The 19,980-nt window shown below is 35.1% G+C and overlaps 1 protein-coding gene across 1 annotated transcript in view; it reads left to right on the top strand.

The window, feature by feature from the left end:
• LOC148944248 (uncharacterized) overlaps positions 1-19,980 on the top strand; it is a 270,221-nt gene that overhangs the window by 77,982 nt on the left and 172,259 nt on the right. Inside the window, exon 3 of the mRNA XM_089100235.1 lies at positions 9,823-9,989. Coding sequence (XP_088956361.1) covers positions 9,823-9,989 — 167 coding nt within the window. The remainder of the gene's footprint in view (positions 1-9,822; positions 9,990-19,980) is intronic.

Below are 19,980 nucleotides of genomic sequence, written 5' to 3' on the forward strand. Positions count from 1 at the left end.
AGAAAAGAACTTGTTCTGAAATGCCTTTTTAAAAGTATTTTTTGGTGTTGGGGCATTCAAAAAGCTGTAAAGTAAAGTTGCGGGTTAAAAGGATGGGTACTCCAACTTGTAAAATGGGTTTTAAGAGGGACATTAAGAAAAGAACTTTTTCTGAAATGCCTTTTGAAAAGTATTGCTTGGTGTTGGGACATTCAAAAAGCTGTAAAGTAAAGTTTTGGGTGAAAAGGATGGGTACTTCAACTTGTAAAATGGGATTTAAGAGGGACATTAAGAAAAGAACTTGTTCTGAAATGCCTTTGAAAAGTATTGTTTGGTGTTGGAGCATTCAAAAAGCTTTAATGTAAAGTTGTGGTGAAAAGGATGGGTACTTCAACTTGTAAAATGGGTTTAGGAGGGACATTAAGAAAAGAACTTGTTCTGAAATGCCTTTTGAAATGTATTGCTAGGTGTTGGGGCATTGAAAAAGCTGTAAAGTAAAGTTGTGGGTGAAAAGGATGGGTACTTCAACTTGTAAAATGGGTTTAGGAGAGACATTAAGAACAGAAGTTGTTCTGAAATGCCTTTTGAAAAGTATTGCTTGGTGTTGGAGCATTCAAAAAGCTGTAAAGTAAAGTTGTGGGTGAAAAGGATGGATACTTCAACTTGTAAAATGGGTTTAGGAGGGACATTAAGAAAAGAACTTGTTCTGAAATGCCTTTTGAAAAGTATTGCTTGGTGCTGGGGCATTCAAAAAGCTATAAGTAAAGTTCTGGGTGAAAAGGATGGGTACTTCAACTTGTAAAATGGGTTTAGGTGGGACATTAAGAAAAGAACTTGTTCTGAAATGCCTTTTGAAAAGTATTTTTTGGTGTTGGGGCATTCAAAAAGCTGTAAAGTAAAGTTGCGGGTGAAAAGGATGGGTACTTCAACTTGCAAAATGGGATTTAAGAGGGACATTAAGAAAATAACTTGTTCTGAAAAGATACAATAAAGCCTTTTGAAATGTGGGGGCCCTTCTTTGTCTCAAGTGCGCAAAAAAATTATTTAAAAAATGGTTGGGGGGGTCTTTGGGGGCCCGGGGGGCCTTTGGGGTTGGGGTAGGAGACCTTACAACACTGTTCAAATGGAACTTGTGTATTATAACGACCACAGAGTTTCACCCCAAATCATCTTCTAAAATGTCTCAAACTGTTTTGCCTAAATCATCTTCTAAACTGTCTCAAACGGTTTCGCCCAAACAATCCCCTAAAAGTAATTTCTGCGTGTTCCTTTGTTTCGGCATCCCTGCGTTGTCACATTTGAAATTCTCCGAAAAAAATTCCCGCGTTAATCTCTTCATCTCTAAGATGTTCCTACCTACACTATTATGGTTTCGATAGAATATCAATTTATCGCTCTGACCTAAAGATCAGAGAAGCCATATTTAAAAATTGAATTTCTATCTCTTTAGAGTCCCGCATAATTCCTAGGAAACAAGTGATGTCATTTCTAATTCCGTTAGACTCGATCAATACATTCCCCACCGATTATGTAAATCAATTTCTCAGAAATCTACTTCCCCTAGACTATGTAATCAATTTCTCAGAAATCTGTCCCCCTTCTTGGATCAATAGTCCTTGAATAAATTATGTCCCATCAGCGTTAGACTCAATTGTAGGTGGCAGCACATATGTTCGCCCTGTGCCTTCTGTTAGCTTCCTACTGAAGTGTATATTACGAACTCCATGGCCTATAAAAGGGAAAGGAGGGGGTTGGCGCTTGATAAAGAGTAGAATGCTAATATTGAATTCTACGACCGCCATAGGAATTCCCATGTTATTCTACGACCGCCATAGGACCATGCTATTCTACGACCGCTCTAGGAATTCCCATGTTATTCTACGCACGTTAATGTCATTACACTTACACGTGAACATTCTAATACAGTTTGACATAGACAAGCAAGAGTGACAATTTCCAGACAACATTGGCATGCGTCTTAACGGGATTAAGAAAACAATGGATGAAAATGTGTGATTAAATACACCTTGACAAAAGAATTTTTTTGGCAATTGGTATTTTTTTTTCTGATAAAAAAAGGGGTTAGTAATTATGAATACGTCGATATGTACTGTATAATACACAAGTGATGTTTGGAAAGTGTTGTCAATTTAAAATAGTTTAACGTTAAACTATACGAAGAAGTAAAACGAATTTTTTTGTTAAATAATTAGTTCTTATATCTTTTAAAAGAGCTTTACGGGGTTTGAGAGACTCGGTTGCCTGATTCCGTGTGGTTTTTCTTTACTTGGTGCCCATTAAAAACGAAATTTTTGTGTTAAATAAGTAGTTCTTGTATCTTTTAAAAGAGCTTTACGGGGTTTGAGAGACTCGGTTGCCTGATCCCTTTTGGTTTTTCTTTACTTGGTGCCCATTAAAAACGAAATTTTGTGTTAAATAAGTAGTTCTTTTATCTTTTAAAGGAGCTTTACGGGGTTTGAGAGACTCGGTTGCCTGATTCCGTGTGGTTTTTATTTACTTGGTGCCCATTAAAAACGAATTTTTTGTGTTAAATAAGTAGTTCTTGAATCTTTTAAAAATGCTTTACGGGGTTTGAGAGACTCTGTTGCCTGATTCCGTGTGGTTTTTCTTTACTTGGTGCCCATTAAAAACGAAATTTTTGGTGTTAAATAAGTAGTTCTTTTATCTTTTAAAAGAGCTTTACGGGGTTTGAGAGACTCTGTTGCTAATTCCTTGTGGTTTTTCTTTTCTTGGTGCCCATTAAAAACGAAATTTTTGTGTTAAATAAGTAGTTTTTGTATCTTTTAAAAGAGCTTTAAGGGGTTTGAGAGACTCTGTTGCCTGATTCCGTGTGGTTTTTTTTTAATTAGTGCACAATAAAACATAAATTTTTGTGTTGAATAAGTAGTTTTTGTATCTTTTAAAAGAGCTTTACGGGGTTTGAGAGACTCGGTTGCCTGATTCCGTGTGGTTTTTCTTTACTTGGTACCCATTTAAAAAGAAATATTTTTGTTAAATAAGTAGTTCTTGTATCTTAAAAGAGCTTTACAGGGTTTGAGAGACTCGGTTGCCTGATTCCTTGTGGTTTTTCTTTACTTGGTGCCCATTAAAAACGAAATTTTTGTGTTAAATAATTAGTTTTTGTATCTTTTAAAAGAGCTTTAAGGGGTTTGAGAGACTCTGTTGCCTGATTCAGTGTGGTTTTTTTTTTTTTTTACTTGGTGCCCATTAAAAACGAAATTTTTGTGTTAAATAAGTAGTTCTTGTATCTTTTAAAAGCTCATTAGTTTATAAGAAGGATCGTGAAAATCCCAAGGTTTTGTGTACCAAGAATGGACCGGAAACAACTTCAACCGTGCCCAGCCCCCCGCGATCAGATATTAAATTATAAAAAAGTTTCTTCAACTGAAAGTAAGGAGCAACATCAAAACTTAAACGGGCAGAAATAGAGGCTGTTTCCAAAGATTTAGGAATCATTAACTTTACTGTTGTCAGTCAAGAGCTATGATACTGAGAAAATTGCCTGATTATCGAAAAACAGTGAAATACCATCCAAAATTCAACAAGAAAGGGATTGTCTTAAGGGGGGACTATTCCATGGGAGAGGGGGAGGGTATTTTCACGTGAAAACAATATCAACCGTGCCCAGCTCCCCGTGATCAGATATTAAATTATAAAAAAGTTTCTTCATTTGAAAGTAAGGAGCAACATCAAAACTTAAACGGGCAGAAATAGAGACTGTTTCAAAAGATTTAGGATTCATTAACTTTAGTGTTGCCAGTCAAAAGATATGAGTTTGAGAAAATTGTCTGATTATCGAAAAATGAAGAAACACCCTCCAAAAGTCGACAGGACTGGGATTGTCTTGAGGAGGGATTTTTCCATGGAAGAGGTGGAGGGTATTTTTACGTGAAAACAACTTCAACCGTGCCCAGCCCCCCGCAATCAGAAATTAAATTATAAAAAAGTTTTTTCAACTGAAAGTAAGGAGCAACATCAAAACTTAAACGAGCAGAAATAGAGGCTGTTTCCAAAGATTTAGAATTCATTAACTTTTGTGTTGCCAGTCAAAAGCTATGAGTTTGAGAAAATTGCCTGATTATCGAAAAATGAAGAAACACCCTCCAAAAGTCGACAGGAATGGGATTGTCTTGAGGGGGGAATTTTCCATGGAAGAGGCGGAGGGTATTTTTACGTGAAAACAACTTCAACCGTGCCCAGCCCCCCGCATTTTTAACATGAAATGGCTGAAAAGTGTTTTTGGGGGGAGATGGGTATTAGTCTATCATAGGTGTGTGTTGTCTGAAACCTATAAAAATAAACTATTTCCGTAAAATCTGAGCTAATAAGGGTTTTGACCGTAAACTCTAGTTTTTTTGGTAAGAAAAGTATGGAAAATACAATTCTCTGGTACAGGTGTGAAACTTAAGTCTATTTTTGTATTTAAAAATAAAACTATATCCGTAAAATCTGAACTAATAATTCAATTTTTTTTTTCATAAAAACAAAATTTTTTTTAAACTTCGAAATTTTTCAACTTTATTTATTTTTTTCTTTTTGTACATATCTTAAAATTTCAAAATATGCTTACAGTTCTAACAATTGTGCTTTATGATTGGTCAGATACATGATGTGGCTTTCCCACTGGTATTCTATGACCGGTTATCGACACTACCTGGTCTATTGCATGTATTAAATCAGTATTTTTTACGCAGTGGAACGATAAACACATAAGTCATATCTTTAAAAAAAAACTGAACATAGAACATTTTAATAGAATATGTTCACATAACAAGGTTATTGTAGCATTGAATGCCGACAAGGAGAAGTATTTAAACTATGAAACAAGTACAAGTGGTAGCACTATCGGAAACGTAAGCGTGCGTTGTCATGACAGTGAGAGTTTAGATTTCTTTGGAGCATCCAAGAATTTCTAGTATACAAATGCTGGATATGCGAAATTATCATTTCCAGAGATTATTACACTGAAAGAGAATGCTAACATAAAAATAATTGTTGATGATAGAGGACAACTCCTTGCTACTGCTGCAGGTAACACATTACCTACGGATACATCCAATCATCAGCTTTCGAGTATTAGCATTCAGCGGAAGGCTAATAAAAGAAAGGCATACTCTGCTACTAATATCGTAAACCATATCTTGTTTACGTGCCGAAACTGTTACCTGTGTAAAAATAATGTGTTAATAGACAGTGAAATTGTCAGAAAAATAAAAATGGCATTGTCAGAAAATATCACTACGGAATATAAAGATGAAACGATGAAAAACAAAGCACCAGCAAACGTTACTGGCATTGATCAAACAGTCAATGAATCAAATAATACCAAAGACGAAAAACATATTGAGCCTGTCGATGACACACCAGTAAAAATTGTGTATGATTCAAAATGGAATAATGATTATTCTACTGATTACGAACTAAGAGAAGACGATAGATATAGTATCAAGAGAGAACATGGTGAACCATTTTATGAAATATATTCAAAATCTCCAAAGTTGTTCATTGATATTAATAATGTATAATAATATATATTTTTTGTATTAATATTCTACATGACATTATTTCATTAAAAATATATTATGCATTACATTGTTATGTGTTCATTATTTTAGAGTAAGCTAGCATATCGAACGTTCGTTTTTCAAGCAGACTGTTTTTCGAGCCAAAAATAGACTAAAGTTTCAGATTTGAACCAGAGAATCAGGCAACAGAGTCTCTCAAACCCCTTAAAGCTCTTTTAAAAGATACAAAAACTACTTATTTAACACAAAAATTTATTTTTTAATGGACACCAAGTAAAGAAAAACCACACGGAATCAGGCAACACAGTCTCTCAAACCCCTTAAAGCTCTTTTAAAAGATACAAAAACTACTTATTTAACACAAAAATTTCGTTTTTAATGGGTACCACGTAAAAAAAAAACACACGGAATCAGGCAACAGAGTCTCTCAAACCCCGTGAAGCTATTTTAAAAGATACAATAAATGCTAATTTAACACAAAATTTTAGATTTAAATTGGCACCAAGTAAAGAAAAACCACACGGAATCAGGCAACCGAGTCTCTCAAACCCCGTAAAGCTCCTTTAAAAGATACAAGAAATACTTATTTAACACAAAAATTTCGTTTTTAATGGGCACCAAGTAAAGAAAAACCACACGGAATCAGCCAACCGAGTCTCTCAAACCCCTTAAAGCTCTTTTAAAAGATACAAAAACTACTTATTTAACACAAAAATTTCGTTTTTAATGGGCACCAAGTAAAGAAAAACCACACGGAATCAGGCAACAGAGTCTCTCAAACCCCGTAAAGCTCTTTTAAAAGATACAAGAACTACTTATTTTACACAAAAATTTCATTTTTAATGGGCACCAAGTAAAGAAAAACCACACGGAATCAGGCAACCGAGTCTTTCAAACCCCGTAAAGTTCTTTAAAAAGATACCAAAACTACTTATTTAACACAAAAGTTTAGTTTTTAAATGGCACCAAGTAAAGAAAAACCACAAGGAATCAGGCAACAGAGTCTCTCAACCCCCGTAAAGCTGTTGTAAAATATACAATAACTAATTATTTAACAAAAAAATTTAGTTTTTATTGGGCACAAATTAAATAAAAACCACTCGGAATTAGGCAACAGAGTCTCTCAATCCCCGTAAAGCTCTTTTAAAAGATACAAAAACTACTTATTTAACCCAAAAATTTCGTTTTTAATGGGCACGAAGTAAAGAAAAACCACACGGAATCAGGCAACCGAGTCTCTCAAACCCCGTAAAGCTCTTTTAAAAGATACAAGAACAATTTATTTAACACAAAATTTCGTTTTTAATGGGCCCCAAGTAAAGAAAAACCACACGGAATCAGGCAACTGAGTCTCTCAAACCCCGTAAAGCTCTTTTAAAAGATATAAGAACTACTTATTTAACAAAAAAAATTCGTTTTACTTCTTCGTATAGTATAACGTTAAACTATTTTAAATTGACAACACTGTCCAAACATCACTTGTGTATTATACAGTACATATCGACGTATTCACAAATGGTAATCCCTTTTTTTTATCAGAAAAAAAATGCCCATTGCCAAAAACAATTCTTTTGTCAAGGTGTTTTAAATCACACATTTGCATCCATTGTTTTCTAAATCCCGATAAGACGCATGCCAATGTTGTCTGGAAATTGTCACTCTTGCTTGTCTATGTCAAACTGTTTTAGAATGTTCACGTTTAAGTGTAATGACATACACGTGCGTAGAATAACATGGGAATTCCTAGAGCGGTCGTAGAATAGCATGGTCCTATGGCGGTCGTAGAATAACATGGGAATTCCTATGGCGGTCGTAGAATTCAATATTAGCATTCTACTATCAAGTACTAATTCGAATAGTCATAAGCAAGCAAAAATGAAGAATGGCGTCAGTGGCGGATCCAGGGGGAGGGGGTGCGCGCCCCCTAACAAGTCTAAAGTAGTGTAATTTACTCAATTAACGCAAGTTTGCGTTGATTAAACTTGCTCCTAACGCAATTTTATTGGATCAACCTATCCCCCCCCAAAAAAAAAATCATTGATACGCCCCTGAATGGTGGTCATTTTAAACCCTTCCCATTCTCTTTCAAATCTTGGAGAAAAGAAATTTTCAAAACCAAAGCCACGAAAATATACCCAAAACTTATAGGCTAATGCCCGAGCCAAACTGTATTAGTGATTAAGACAGAATTGTCAATAAAGACAGAATTAAATTAACAGCCTTAATAATGTGACCCACGTATTATTTAATTTTATAATCTTGTGATTGGGAAATGGGGCGAAATATTTTTTTTCTTATCCTTATAAAAGAGTATACGATACGGTTTTTCTCTCTTGTGCCTATCGTCCGATAGGCTGTTTATCTAGTTCTTGTATAAATCTGGGGAAAAAACTGTTTTTTAGTACTTGTGTCTTATAGCCACCACACTCAAGTTCTGTCGAGAAGTGAAGTTTGGTTAATGCTAATGAAATAAAACAAAATATTATGAAAAATATAAGGCTTTGTCATGAAAATTATGAAAGCTACAACAAAGAATTATGGAAGGGGGGCCGCCCAGACCGCATAATATTAAATACGTAACCTAAAATAACCTAACCAAAATACCGATTAAATATTTAATGAAATATAGCTACAGTGTAGTTTCCCACCGAGCCGAAGCTAACATTGTCTAGTATAAAGACTTTGAAAACCGGTTATTGTCTCATGTTTGCGAAACTAGACCTTGAGTGTGGTGGCTATAAGTCAAAAGTACCGTTTTTTTTTTTTTTGAAAACATGAAAACAGAACTTTTAACAGGATTGAAAACAAAAAATTTTCCTTTCAGTTTTGAAACGACAATATTGATTTGCAATTGTTTACAAGAGCCAACTATTTTAAAAGACATTATGCTGCTCCCCATATTAACAGTATTGGATTTAAACAAAAATCAATTTTGCCAAGAAACAACATTGTATAACAGTTAGCTTTGGGACTCAGAATATACTTTGACTTATTCCTAGAAGGCATAATTGCTTCGTTATCTGGAATTCACATCAGTGACAATAATTCTCGAACTATGTAAGTGATTTATGATCACAAATTGTTTAAAATGAATATACAAATTGCCCTGCAAACTGTATGTTTAGGCTTTTATGGTAATTTGAAGCAAAATGACTATCCTCGATGTCTCACTTACGCCAATAATGTTTCAATGTCATGGTTTTTGCTTGTATTTTGGTGAGTTAGCTTTGAACTCTAAGCAACATTGTTGTACTATGCTGAACGTGTCCAGGATTTTGTTCTAGGGGAGAGGGTGCTCCTCCAGAGAAATAACTATTGTCGGATGTTTTTGCGATTCTATAGCCATAAAGTATGTTTTATGTAGTAGGATATTAATATTTTGGGAGGAGGGACAAGTACAAACAAAGGAAGAACCTCCAGGAACATGTCTTAATTCCTATTATTTTAATTCCTGAACTATTATTTTCTATATAATTCTCAAAATTTTCGGTTGTTTGAAGATGTCGTTCTCCATCCCGTGGGGTTCTCTAAAGCAAAACCATACATACCTGGACCGAAGAAGGGGGAGGGAGCTCACATCCAACCTTGCTGAAATTCGATGTTAGCAGCTTTCGCTGTTTCTTTTATTTTGCTGTGATTAAATAATCTCATCACTTGAGTTATATTTTGTTTTCGTGCATTTTTCTTTTTATTAATTTTATTTTTATACTTAATTTTTTTTAGTGATTCCAACCATTCATGAAGATTGAATCAATTGACAAGAACAAAATTTTCGATAAACTAAAACTAGAACAGATATCCGAGTTAGAAAGGAGCAAGAAAAATTAAAATGTACCTTCAAATTTGTGTTGTACCAAGAAGTTCTCAGATGTACCACAATGTACCAGGACCTCTAAATTGTACCCAAAACGGTACAATTGTACCGCGTTGTCAACGTTGGTTACAAGCCAATTTACTTTAGTAAAACGAGCTTTTGAAAAAGGTGCATCAAAAACCTTGCAAGTCATTGGCCGTAAAACTGAGCCTGAATGCATTAAGCTGTCTGAAAAATTGTTTTGTTTATTTAGGCTTGTTTAGTAACATTTGAGCCTACAATTTAGTCCTTGAGAATTTGTGAGAGGTACCAAACATTTTAGAAATTAGATGTTATTAAAAAATGAACAAGGACAGTCAAAACTTGAGCCAATTTGACTTCTAAAAAAGCAAATAATTCTTCAAAATCAATGTTTTTTCAAATTTATAAAGTTCATATTTATTGAATTATTTTAATTAAATATTCATTAATATTATTTTTTAGATCATGGGTTGTTCGGAATCATCGTGTCTCTGCTCTTCCAACCCACTCTCAAGACCTACTTTGCATTGCTAGGCTCCCCCTCGAACTATCAGATCAAGAATTCGAGGCTCTTGTCTCCACATATGGACAAACAAGAAGAACCTTCATTATGTACAGTGAAAGAACAGGTATGCTATTATTCATTGACTGTCCGATATTGTCTGTCTAGATGGTTTGTCTAGATGGTTGTCTGTCTAGATGGTAGTCTAGATGGTTGGTCTGAAAGATGGTTTCCTCTAAACGATAGTAATACTGAGTGGTAAAAAAAAAACTTTCTTGTGTTTGTACACCATTATCCCAAAAAAAGCGAGCTCAACTGATTCCTCTTTAAAGTTTCTTTTTTTCTTTGTTTGCTTCTTGTCTATATTAATTTAAAAAAAACTTTTTCACAAAATAAGTTTTTCAAAGAAAAGTAAAGAACTCCATTAAACCAAAAATGAGCAAAAATAAAATAAAATAATCTACCAAGTTTGAAACCCCCACAAATCAGCATCGATGAATAAATGAAACCCAAAACGAACAGAAATTACAATAAATAACCGAGTCAAACTCAAAACGAGCAGAAATTAACATAAGTTGGGCTCAAAACCCCTATGCCTTCCCAAGACCAAAACGTAATTTGCACTACTGAAAAAATATAAAAGTTTTTACTTTTATAACTTTAATACATCAAATAATATTAACATTTTGATTACTAAATATCAGTATATGTATCTTAAACTGACAATGCACACTACGCTGAACAAAATGGCTATCTCAAAATTATGATTGGATGTGTTTGGGGGAATGATGGGTGTGGGGGGGGGTGATAGTTGCCCTTCAATCACTTTCGACTATTAAAAAAGGCACTAGCCACTCCAATTTCCAATCGAATGAGCCCTTTTCGAAGTTTCTACGACAACTCCTTCGATACGAAGTGCCTTGGTCCAAGACCACTAAATAAACAATACATTGTGCCCACATCGTTCTTTACTTAGGCAGTGCTATTGCGCCGCCGATGATTGCTTGGTTTACATTAATTTTGTTTTGCATGTACTTACCTTTCCATCTCTTTTACTCTCTTTGTATCCTTCCCTCCTTCTCTTCCCTTATCATTTATGAAACAGTTCGTGGTAACGAACAGTAAGTAAGGAGCGATCCGGCTCCATAGTAACCGAAAGGAAAAAAAAACAACAACGGAATTTTGATGCCAATGGGTATATCAAAAGAATCGGATTATGCTTTACCCCGCCCCCCCCCTAATGTGAAAATATATAGCCCAAATTTCTTTCTGAGCTATGATATTTTTATCCTATTTTGTTTTATATAATTAGCATTAACGAAACTTCACTTCTCGCGTGACTACCGGATTTACGCTGATTTCAAATCGAATTTTTTATGCTGGTTTCATTAAGTTTAGTCTTACCTATCAAAGGTTACGAGCCTGACAAAATGTGCCTTATTTTCGATAAAAGGGGAAAACGCACCTTAGAATTCATAAAAATATTAAAGAACGCCTCGGTCTTTACGCTATTAAATAAAAAAACAAGTTTTTTTACTGAAAGTAAGGAGCGACATTAAAACTTAAAACGAACAGAAATTATTCTGTATATGAAAGGGGCTGTCCCCTCCTCAATACCTCGCTCTTTACGCTAAAGTTTTTTATTGTTTTAAAACATAAAGTTGTGTGACAGATTCAAACTTTAGCGTAAAGAGCAATGTATTGAGGAGGGGACAGCCCCTTTGATATACGGAACAATTTTGTTCGTTTTAAGTTTTAATGTCGCTCCTTACTTTCAGTTAAAAACAAACTTGTTTTTTTTATTTGATTTCTGAACGTTTTTGAATTAATGCAGCTTTGATTTTGGCTCACCGTACATGAATAATTCAAACGAAATTTGCATTTTAATTTTACTTTTTTGGCTGAATGGCTTTCTGGAAATTTTGTTCTGACGTAACTTACGAATTAACTTACGTAACGAACTTCTATATTCGTATGTTTTATTACGTATATTAGGGAGTTTGCCCCCTAGTCGATACCTTGCTCTTTACGCTAAAGTTCGAATTTTGTTCGAATCACAAACCTCTGAATCACAAAGGCCGGTTAATTAGAATAGATAGCTCTTTTGAAACTACTAAAAACAACTTTAGCGAAAAGGGTGAGGTATTGACTAGGAGGCGAACCCTCTCATGTACGTAATAATTTCTGTTTGTTTTAAGTTTTAATGTTGCTCCTTACTTTCAGTTGAAAAAACTAGTTTTTTTTTGTTTAATTTTTGATCGTTTTCTTAAATAATGCTAGGAAATCCGGCGCCACCTTCATAGAAATATCCCTTTCTCCAAGGAAACATCCTCCATGGAAGGATGCTCCCACGTAACCCCCTCCTCCTACACCTCCCCCCAACATCAGAAAAAAATTCCTCCTGAAACGTCTTTATACTTAAACCAATACTAGCCTATATGTAAACAATGGATAAAGTTAATGGCTTCCAGCAATTCCCCGGGGAAGTTTGAGGGATTGAGTAAACGTCAAATACATATTTATTAGATTTTCGAGAATGGTGAACAAAATCGCTACCTAAGAATTTTGGTTGGGTAACTTTGGGGAAAAATGAGCGTTTGAGGGGGACTAGCTGCCCACCAATTTTTTGGTCACTTAAAAATGGTACTAGAATTATTAATTTCCGTTCGAATGAACCCTCTTACGATGTTCTAGGACTACTGAATCGATACGATCACCCCTGGGGAACTAAAAAAACAAAAGAAACAAAAAAAAAACAAATAAACAAGCATCCGTGATGTTTCTTCTGACAAAAAATACAAAATTCCACATTTTTGCAGATAGAAGCTTGAACAGTAGGATTCTGTGATAGGTTGAATCCGACGGTGTGATTTTCATTAAAGTTTTATGATTTTTGGGGGGTGTTTCCCTTCTTGTCAAATATGAGGTAAATTTTCTCCGATGAGTAACTTTTGACGGGTGTGACTAACTTTAATAAAATTCACGTAGTTAAAATAAGGATTAAACCCTGATTCAATCTATGCGTATATGGATTTCAAAATTCCGGTTTTTAGAGTTTCGGTTACTATTGAGCCGAGTCGCTCCTTACTTACAGTTCGTTACCACGAACTGTTTGAAAGTTTGACTCTTTCTCACAAACTCTATTTTTTAAAACAATAAAAAAAAAACTTTAGCGTAAAGAGCGAGGCGTTGAGGAGGGGACATTCTCTTTTATATACGGAATAATTTCTGTTCGTTTTAAGTTTTAATGTTGGTCCCTGCTCTCAGTTAAAAAAAACTTGTTTTTTTTATATTTAATTTTCTAAATAAAAGCTAGGACACTGTTGATGCAAACATATTTTAGAATACGCCACCCCAGGGCAAAAGGACGAACGACTAGAAAATGAAATTAGCCCCGATATATTCTCTGAGATTACTTCTGATACAGAACTGAATATAGGAAGCTAATTTCTAAGTTTTGAATGTAAGAAAACAAATTTTGTGGGTTGTAGATTCACATTGATTCAAGACTAAACCACAATTTCGTCTGCATACAAACTATATCACGTCTGGCCAAGGAAAAAAAAATACTATAAAGGAATACCAAATTATAAAACATGCGGCGACAAAAGTTTCAAAGGGAATAAATTTAGCTGAGTAGAACTCACTCAAATTGAATTCCATCACAGAAACATCTGTCTCTATAAAATTAAGTTTCTAGCTTCAAACTTAAGAAACCTAACCTTGTACAATCCTAGATTTCAAATTGGATAATATAAAGCCAACATCAAAATTTTGTCGGCACGTCGAAGTCGAAGGAATATCGCAACACGATCAACGTGTAAAGGCGCTTGGATTGTTTAGAGGCAAGAAACCCCTGTGTAGAGTAGAGGGGAGTTCAGACTATGAGCCTGAACTCCCTCAAGAGCCTTAAGAATTCTACAATACCTCCTGTAATTTCATGTAGCTTGTTTGTTTTCTGTGTTTTTTCTAGTTTTGGATCCTTTCCCTAATTGTTTAGTAGCTACGGGACCCCCCCTTAACCACCAGAATGTCAAAAATAGCTATGATTACGGGATGGAAGGAACGAAAAACACCAATGGGGGAGCCAAATTTTAATCGGCCCCCTTCCAGACATTAATCCTGTATCCACCCCAGCATGTGACAACCTCAACATAGCTCAAATTCAACATAGAATTTCTTCCTGTTCCAAGTTAATTTCGTACAACACTTATTAACCGATATAATACAAAATTATAACCTTGACTTTCATCATCTTCCGCTACTGAAAAGTTCTTTAAACCAGATTTGTCCGTCTGTTCACCTTTACAAAGATCAGTAATTATGATCATCAGCCATCTAGAGTCAATCAAACGAAAACTCAATGTAAATTTTGCGCAGCAACACGTGGGAGTTGACGAGGAAGGGGTGCAAGCATATTTTTGATCAGAAGGAATTTACTAAAATGTTCTGGTCAATCCGGTGCCCCTATCACAGCTTCGTGATTATTTTGATAATCTTTGTTGATTGTGTGTAAATAAATCATTGCTATTATGAAAATCACGGGCCTAATCGTATAGGCCTATATATTCCAGTTTAATAAAAAATAAAGGTACTTTCCCATTATATGGGCACCTACAAGGAAACCAGTCACGAAAAACCCGTTATTGACGGGTTAATTCAATAGACGGCTTCAGAGTACTGCAATCCATAACGGGGTTTTCATTGCGTATACGATATTTAAACTGTTGTTTTTTTTTTTGGGGGGGGGGAAGGTACCTAGGTTAGGTTAGGTTACGTGTTTAATATATGCAATGCTTTACCCCCCCCCCCTAATGTGCAAATATATAGCCCAAATTTGTTTATAAACTATTATATATACGTCCTATTTTATTTTATTTCATTAGCATTAACCAAACTTGACTTTTTAGAAGTGTCCATATAATAGCAAAGTACCAAAATAAACACCAACTAATAAAATACTAAGGATTAGAAATACCAACGCTAATTCTTGCAAAAAAGGCTGATAATTTGATGGATGCACCCTAGTCTAAGTGGAGCATCCTCTACAAGCTTGGTACACAGCCTGTCCAAAACAGACGTAATATCGGCAGATAAATAATATTGTATATTATTTATTATGTATATTATAAATAGTTTTGTATTCCGGTACGAACGAAACAAATACAGAAGAAAACGGGTAGACGCTCAAGCGAACACGCTCAAGAAGTAAAGTTTGGTTAATCATAATGAAATATACCAATTATGATGAAAATATAATAGTTTAGTAACAAAATCATGGAAACTACAATAGAGAATTACGGAAAGCAGGCCACCCACAGCACATTATATTAGATACCTAACCTAACCACCTCTTTATACAAAATATTTAATTAAAATATACCTGCATAGTCTAAGCTTAGACTAAGCTGGTTATCTCCGAGTGGACAAAGACAACCGGTTTCATCAAACAGTTCGTGGTAACGAACTGTAAGTAAGGAGCGACCCGGCTCAATGGTAACCGAAACTCTAGAAAACGGTATTTTGATACAAATAGATACATAAAAAAATCAGATTTTAATGCTGATTTCAAATATATAATTTTCATAAAATTTAATCCTACTCATCAAAAGTTAGGCGCCTGAGAAAATTTGGCTGATTTTCGAAAAAAGGGGGAAAGACCCCCTAAAAGTTATAGAACCTTAATGAAAACCACACCATCATATTCCGCGTATCAGAGAACCCTACTGTAGAGGTTTCAAGCTCCCATCTACAAAAATGTGGAATTCTGCATTTTTTGCCAGAAGAAAGATCACGGGTAGGCTACGTGTTTATTTGTTTGTTTGTTTGTTTTTTCCCCCAGGGGTGATCGTATCGACCCAGTTGTCCTAGAATATCGTTCGAGGGCTCATTGGAATGGAAATTGAAAGTTCTAGTGCCCTTTTTAAGTGACAAAAAAATGGAGGGCAACTAGGCCCCCTCCCACGCTCATTTTTTTCCCAAAGTCAGCTGATCAAAATTTTGAGATAGCCATTTTGTTCAGCATTTTCGAAAATATTATAAGTATGTCTTTTAGGATGACTTAATCCCCCGAAGTTCCAGGGGGGAGGGCTGAAAGTTATGAACTTTACCCAATGTTAACATATAGTATTGGTTATTTGGAAGTATACAGACGTTTTCAGGGGAGATTTTTCCTGGTAGTTGGAGGGGGGGGTGGGTCGGGGGTTATGTGGGAGGATCTTTCCATGAAGGAAGTTTTCATGGGGGAAGGGACATTGCTATGAAGGGGACGCTGGACTTCCCTGCATTATTTAAAAAAAGATCAGAAATTTAATATAAAAAAACAAGTATTTCAACTGCAACAGCAGCAACATCGAAACTTTAAACGAACAGAAAATATTACATATATAATTTGGTTCACCCCGTAGTCAATGCCTCGCTCTTTAGGCTAAGCCAAAGATTTTTTAGTATTTTCATAAGAGCTATTTATTCTAATTAACGGCCTTTGTGATTAAGCGGTCATTTTTAAAGAATTGGAACAAAATTCGAACTTTCGCTTAAAGAGCAAGGTATTGACTAGGGAGCGAACTCCCTAATATACGTATTAAAAATATGAATGTAGAAGTTCGTTACGTAAGTTAATTCGTAAGTTAGGTATATTTATTACTAATAAAAACGTTCGTAAATAAAATTAAACAAGTTTCGAGAAAGCCATTTAACTAAATAAATGTAAATTAATATGAAAATTTTGTTTTAATTATTCATGTACGGTGAGCCAAGATCAAAACCTGAATTTATTCAAAAACGTTCAAAAATTAAATAAAAAAACCAGTTTTTTAAACTGAAAGTAAGGACCGACATTAAAACTTAACACGAAAAAAAATTATTCCGTATATGAAAGGGACTGTCCCCTCCTCAACGCCTCGCTCTTTACGCTAAAGTTTGACTCTGTCTTACAACTTTATTTTTTAAAACAATAAAAAACTTTAGCGTAAAGAGCGAGGCGTTGAGGAGGGGACAGTCCCTTTCATATATGGAATAATTTATGTTTGTTTTAAGTTTTAATGTCGCTCCTTGCTTTCAGTTTAAAAAACTTGTTTTTTTTTATTTAATTACAAATCAAGAACAATGTGTGGTCGCTATAACACGCAAGGACCGAAAAATTTAACACCTGAATTAATTTATTCGTTTCAAATTCCCAGACTTTAGAAGAGGGTGAAAACCTGAGCAAAACAAAATAGAATGATCACAAAACTTAGAGTACAGACGAGTCAGCGCTAGTCTTCTGTAATGTCTTCGATTTGCTACAATTGTGCCATAACAAAGATTTACCTTGTTAGAAATAGCACGAGAATGGGTAATACCCATGGTGTCGCAAACAATTACCCGAAGCCAAAGAAAATATTTAACCCTAGGAATCCGAGAAGCACTGTACTGAGACGATTATGAAATGCTATAGCCATTAAAAGTGAGAAACTCACAAATGTGATGTTAAATAGCATCTTACTCATAAAAGACCTAAATGGCTTCAGTGACCCTATAAGTAAAATGATCACCAGATATCTAGTTTCTCCATTGCCTGCTTTTCATCTATTCTTAGTCTTTTATTCAAATTCCTTTATTTTGTCCTATTGTACGCGAACAGAAAGCGCCCGACTTTTTTTTAGTAATTTCCTTCTTAGTTTGAGATTTCACGGTTCTATGGGGTTTTTGTTTTCAAGAGCTTCAAATCGATACATGGGAGTTATTGACATCCTGAAATGTACAAAAAAAAATGAAAAAGATGTATATTGAAAAGGAACAGGCACTTGAATTGTAAATCTATCAATTTGATATGGTTTCCGTGTAAAATTTCCAGTTAGAGAATCATCATTTTTAAACAAGCTATAGAGAAAGTAGTTTGAACATGGCAAAAAATTAATAGCATTCCAATTGCAAAGGGACTAATTTTTTTTTTGTTGTTGTTTTTTTTTGGGGGGGGGGGAGGGAAGGGATCTTCCCTACCAAATAGAAAGAAAAAGAGACATATATCTCATTTTTTTTTCACAACTGGTGGTTTTGTGTTGTACTATTTCTTTTAGAAGGTAATAAGCATCTGTAAACATACAGATGCTGCAGTTCCGCACTTTTCATAGGCAGCACAATAGTGCTGCCTAAGTAAAGAACGATGTTGACACAATATATTATTTTTTTTTCATACCCGGGCACTTCGTATCGAAGGAGTTGTCGTAGAAACTTCGAAAAGGACTCAGTCGATTGGAAATTGAAAGGGCTAGTACCCATATTAACAGCTGAAAGTGTTTGGAGGGAAACTAGCCCCCCCAAGCCCCTCATTCCCCCAAACACATCTAATCAAAATTTTGAGCTAGCCATTTTGTTCAGCGTAGTTGATTTCCAGATAGAAAATATGTTTTTTAGGAGGATACTTACCCACAACCCTCGGGGGAAGGGTTTTAAGTTATTCCCTGAGGGTATATAAGAACGATGTTTGCACAATATATCATTTATTGTTTTTTTCCTTTAGAGCAGGGCACTTCGTATTGAAGAAGTTGTCGTAGAAACTTGGAAAAGGGCTAATTCAAGTGGAAATTGGAGTGGATTGTGCCCTTTTTAATAGTCGAATAGTGATTGGAAGGCAACTAACACCCCTTCCACGCCCAACATTTCCCGAAACACATCCAATCAAAATTTGGAGATAGCTATTTTGTTCAGCGTAGTCGATTTCCAGATAGAAATAATGTTTTTGAGGAGGACACTCCCCCACAGCCTTCAGGGCAAGGGTTGTGAGTTATGCCCTGGGGGCATATAAGGTTTTTATAGAAGGCGTTGTCGTAGAAACTTCAAAAAAGGCTCAATCGGTTGGAAATTCAAAGGGCTAGTGCCCTTTTTAATAGTCAAAAGGGATTAGAGGGCAACTAACCCCCCTCTCACGCCCACATTTTCCCCAAACCCATCCAATCAAAATTTTGAGATAGCCATTTTATTCAACGTAGTTTTAACTTCTGTAAATTAGGTTTTTAGGATGGCAACCCCCTCACAGCCCTCAGGGCAAGGGTTGTAAGTTACGCCCTGGGGGTATAATGGTTTTTTATAGAACGCGTTGTCGTAGAAACTTCAAAAAGGGCTCATTCGATTAGAAATTGAAATGACTAGTGCCCTTTTTAATAGTCAAAAGTAATTGGAAGGCAACTAGCACCCCTTCCACGCCCATCACTTCCCCAAACACATCCAATCAAAATTTTGAGACAGCTGTTTTGTTCCACGCAGTTTAAAGTTCAGAACTTCTATTTTTCGACTGAAAATAGAGGGCTGACGCCCTTTTTAATATTCGAAAGTGATTGGAGGGCAACGACTCCCCCCCCCCCTATTTGCCCATTATGTTTAAAAATTAAATGTTGCCTTAAGGTTAAATCAAATGCACTGTGTTAATGCTAATTCCCAATAAGAAATCTCAGCAGTATCCCAAGAACGACTGAGAGTATTATGTTCAGACTTTCGGGGCTGCTTCTGCTCTTAAAATTTAACCAAATCAAAATAGTGCAAGTGTATTCAAGCTATCAAAGAAAGTAAACAGATTTTTTGCGAATGGTATCAAGTTATTCATTTCAGGTCAACTAGAGGAGGTATGAAACTAAATGAAACACAACTATTTGTGTCCGGATTTTTAAAAGGGTGTATGCTATTAAAAATTGCTGAAAATTTTTCTCCATCATACAAATAGCAGGCCAAACTGTAAAATCTTAAAAAAAAGTAAAGATTTAAAGCATTTTTTTCTTTTTCCCTGAACATACTATGTCAATACAAAACGAACAGAAATTATTAAAAAAAAAAATTCCACAAAATAAGTTTTTCAAAGAAATGTAAAGAACTCCATCAAACCAAAAATGAGCAAAAATAAAATCAATTAATCTACCTTGCTTGAAACTACCACAAATCAGCATCAATAAACATGAAACCCAAAACGAACAGAAATTACAATAAATAACCGAGTCAAAATCAAAACGAGCAGAAATTAACATAAGTTGGGCTCAAAACCCCTATGCCTTCCCAAGGCCAGAACAAAATTTGCACTTGACTGAAAAAAAAAGAAATGATGGTGCATTGTCAGTTTAATATACATATACTGGTATCTAGTAATC

Source organism: Artemia sp. Qi Xiang Cuo, chromosome 14 (assembly GCF_049724085.1).
Source record: "Artemia sp. Qi Xiang Cuo chromosome 14, ASM4972408v1, whole genome shotgun sequence".
In the NCBI taxonomy this organism is placed as follows: Eukaryota; Metazoa; Arthropoda; class Branchiopoda; order Anostraca; family Artemiidae; genus Artemia; species Artemia sp. Qi Xiang Cuo.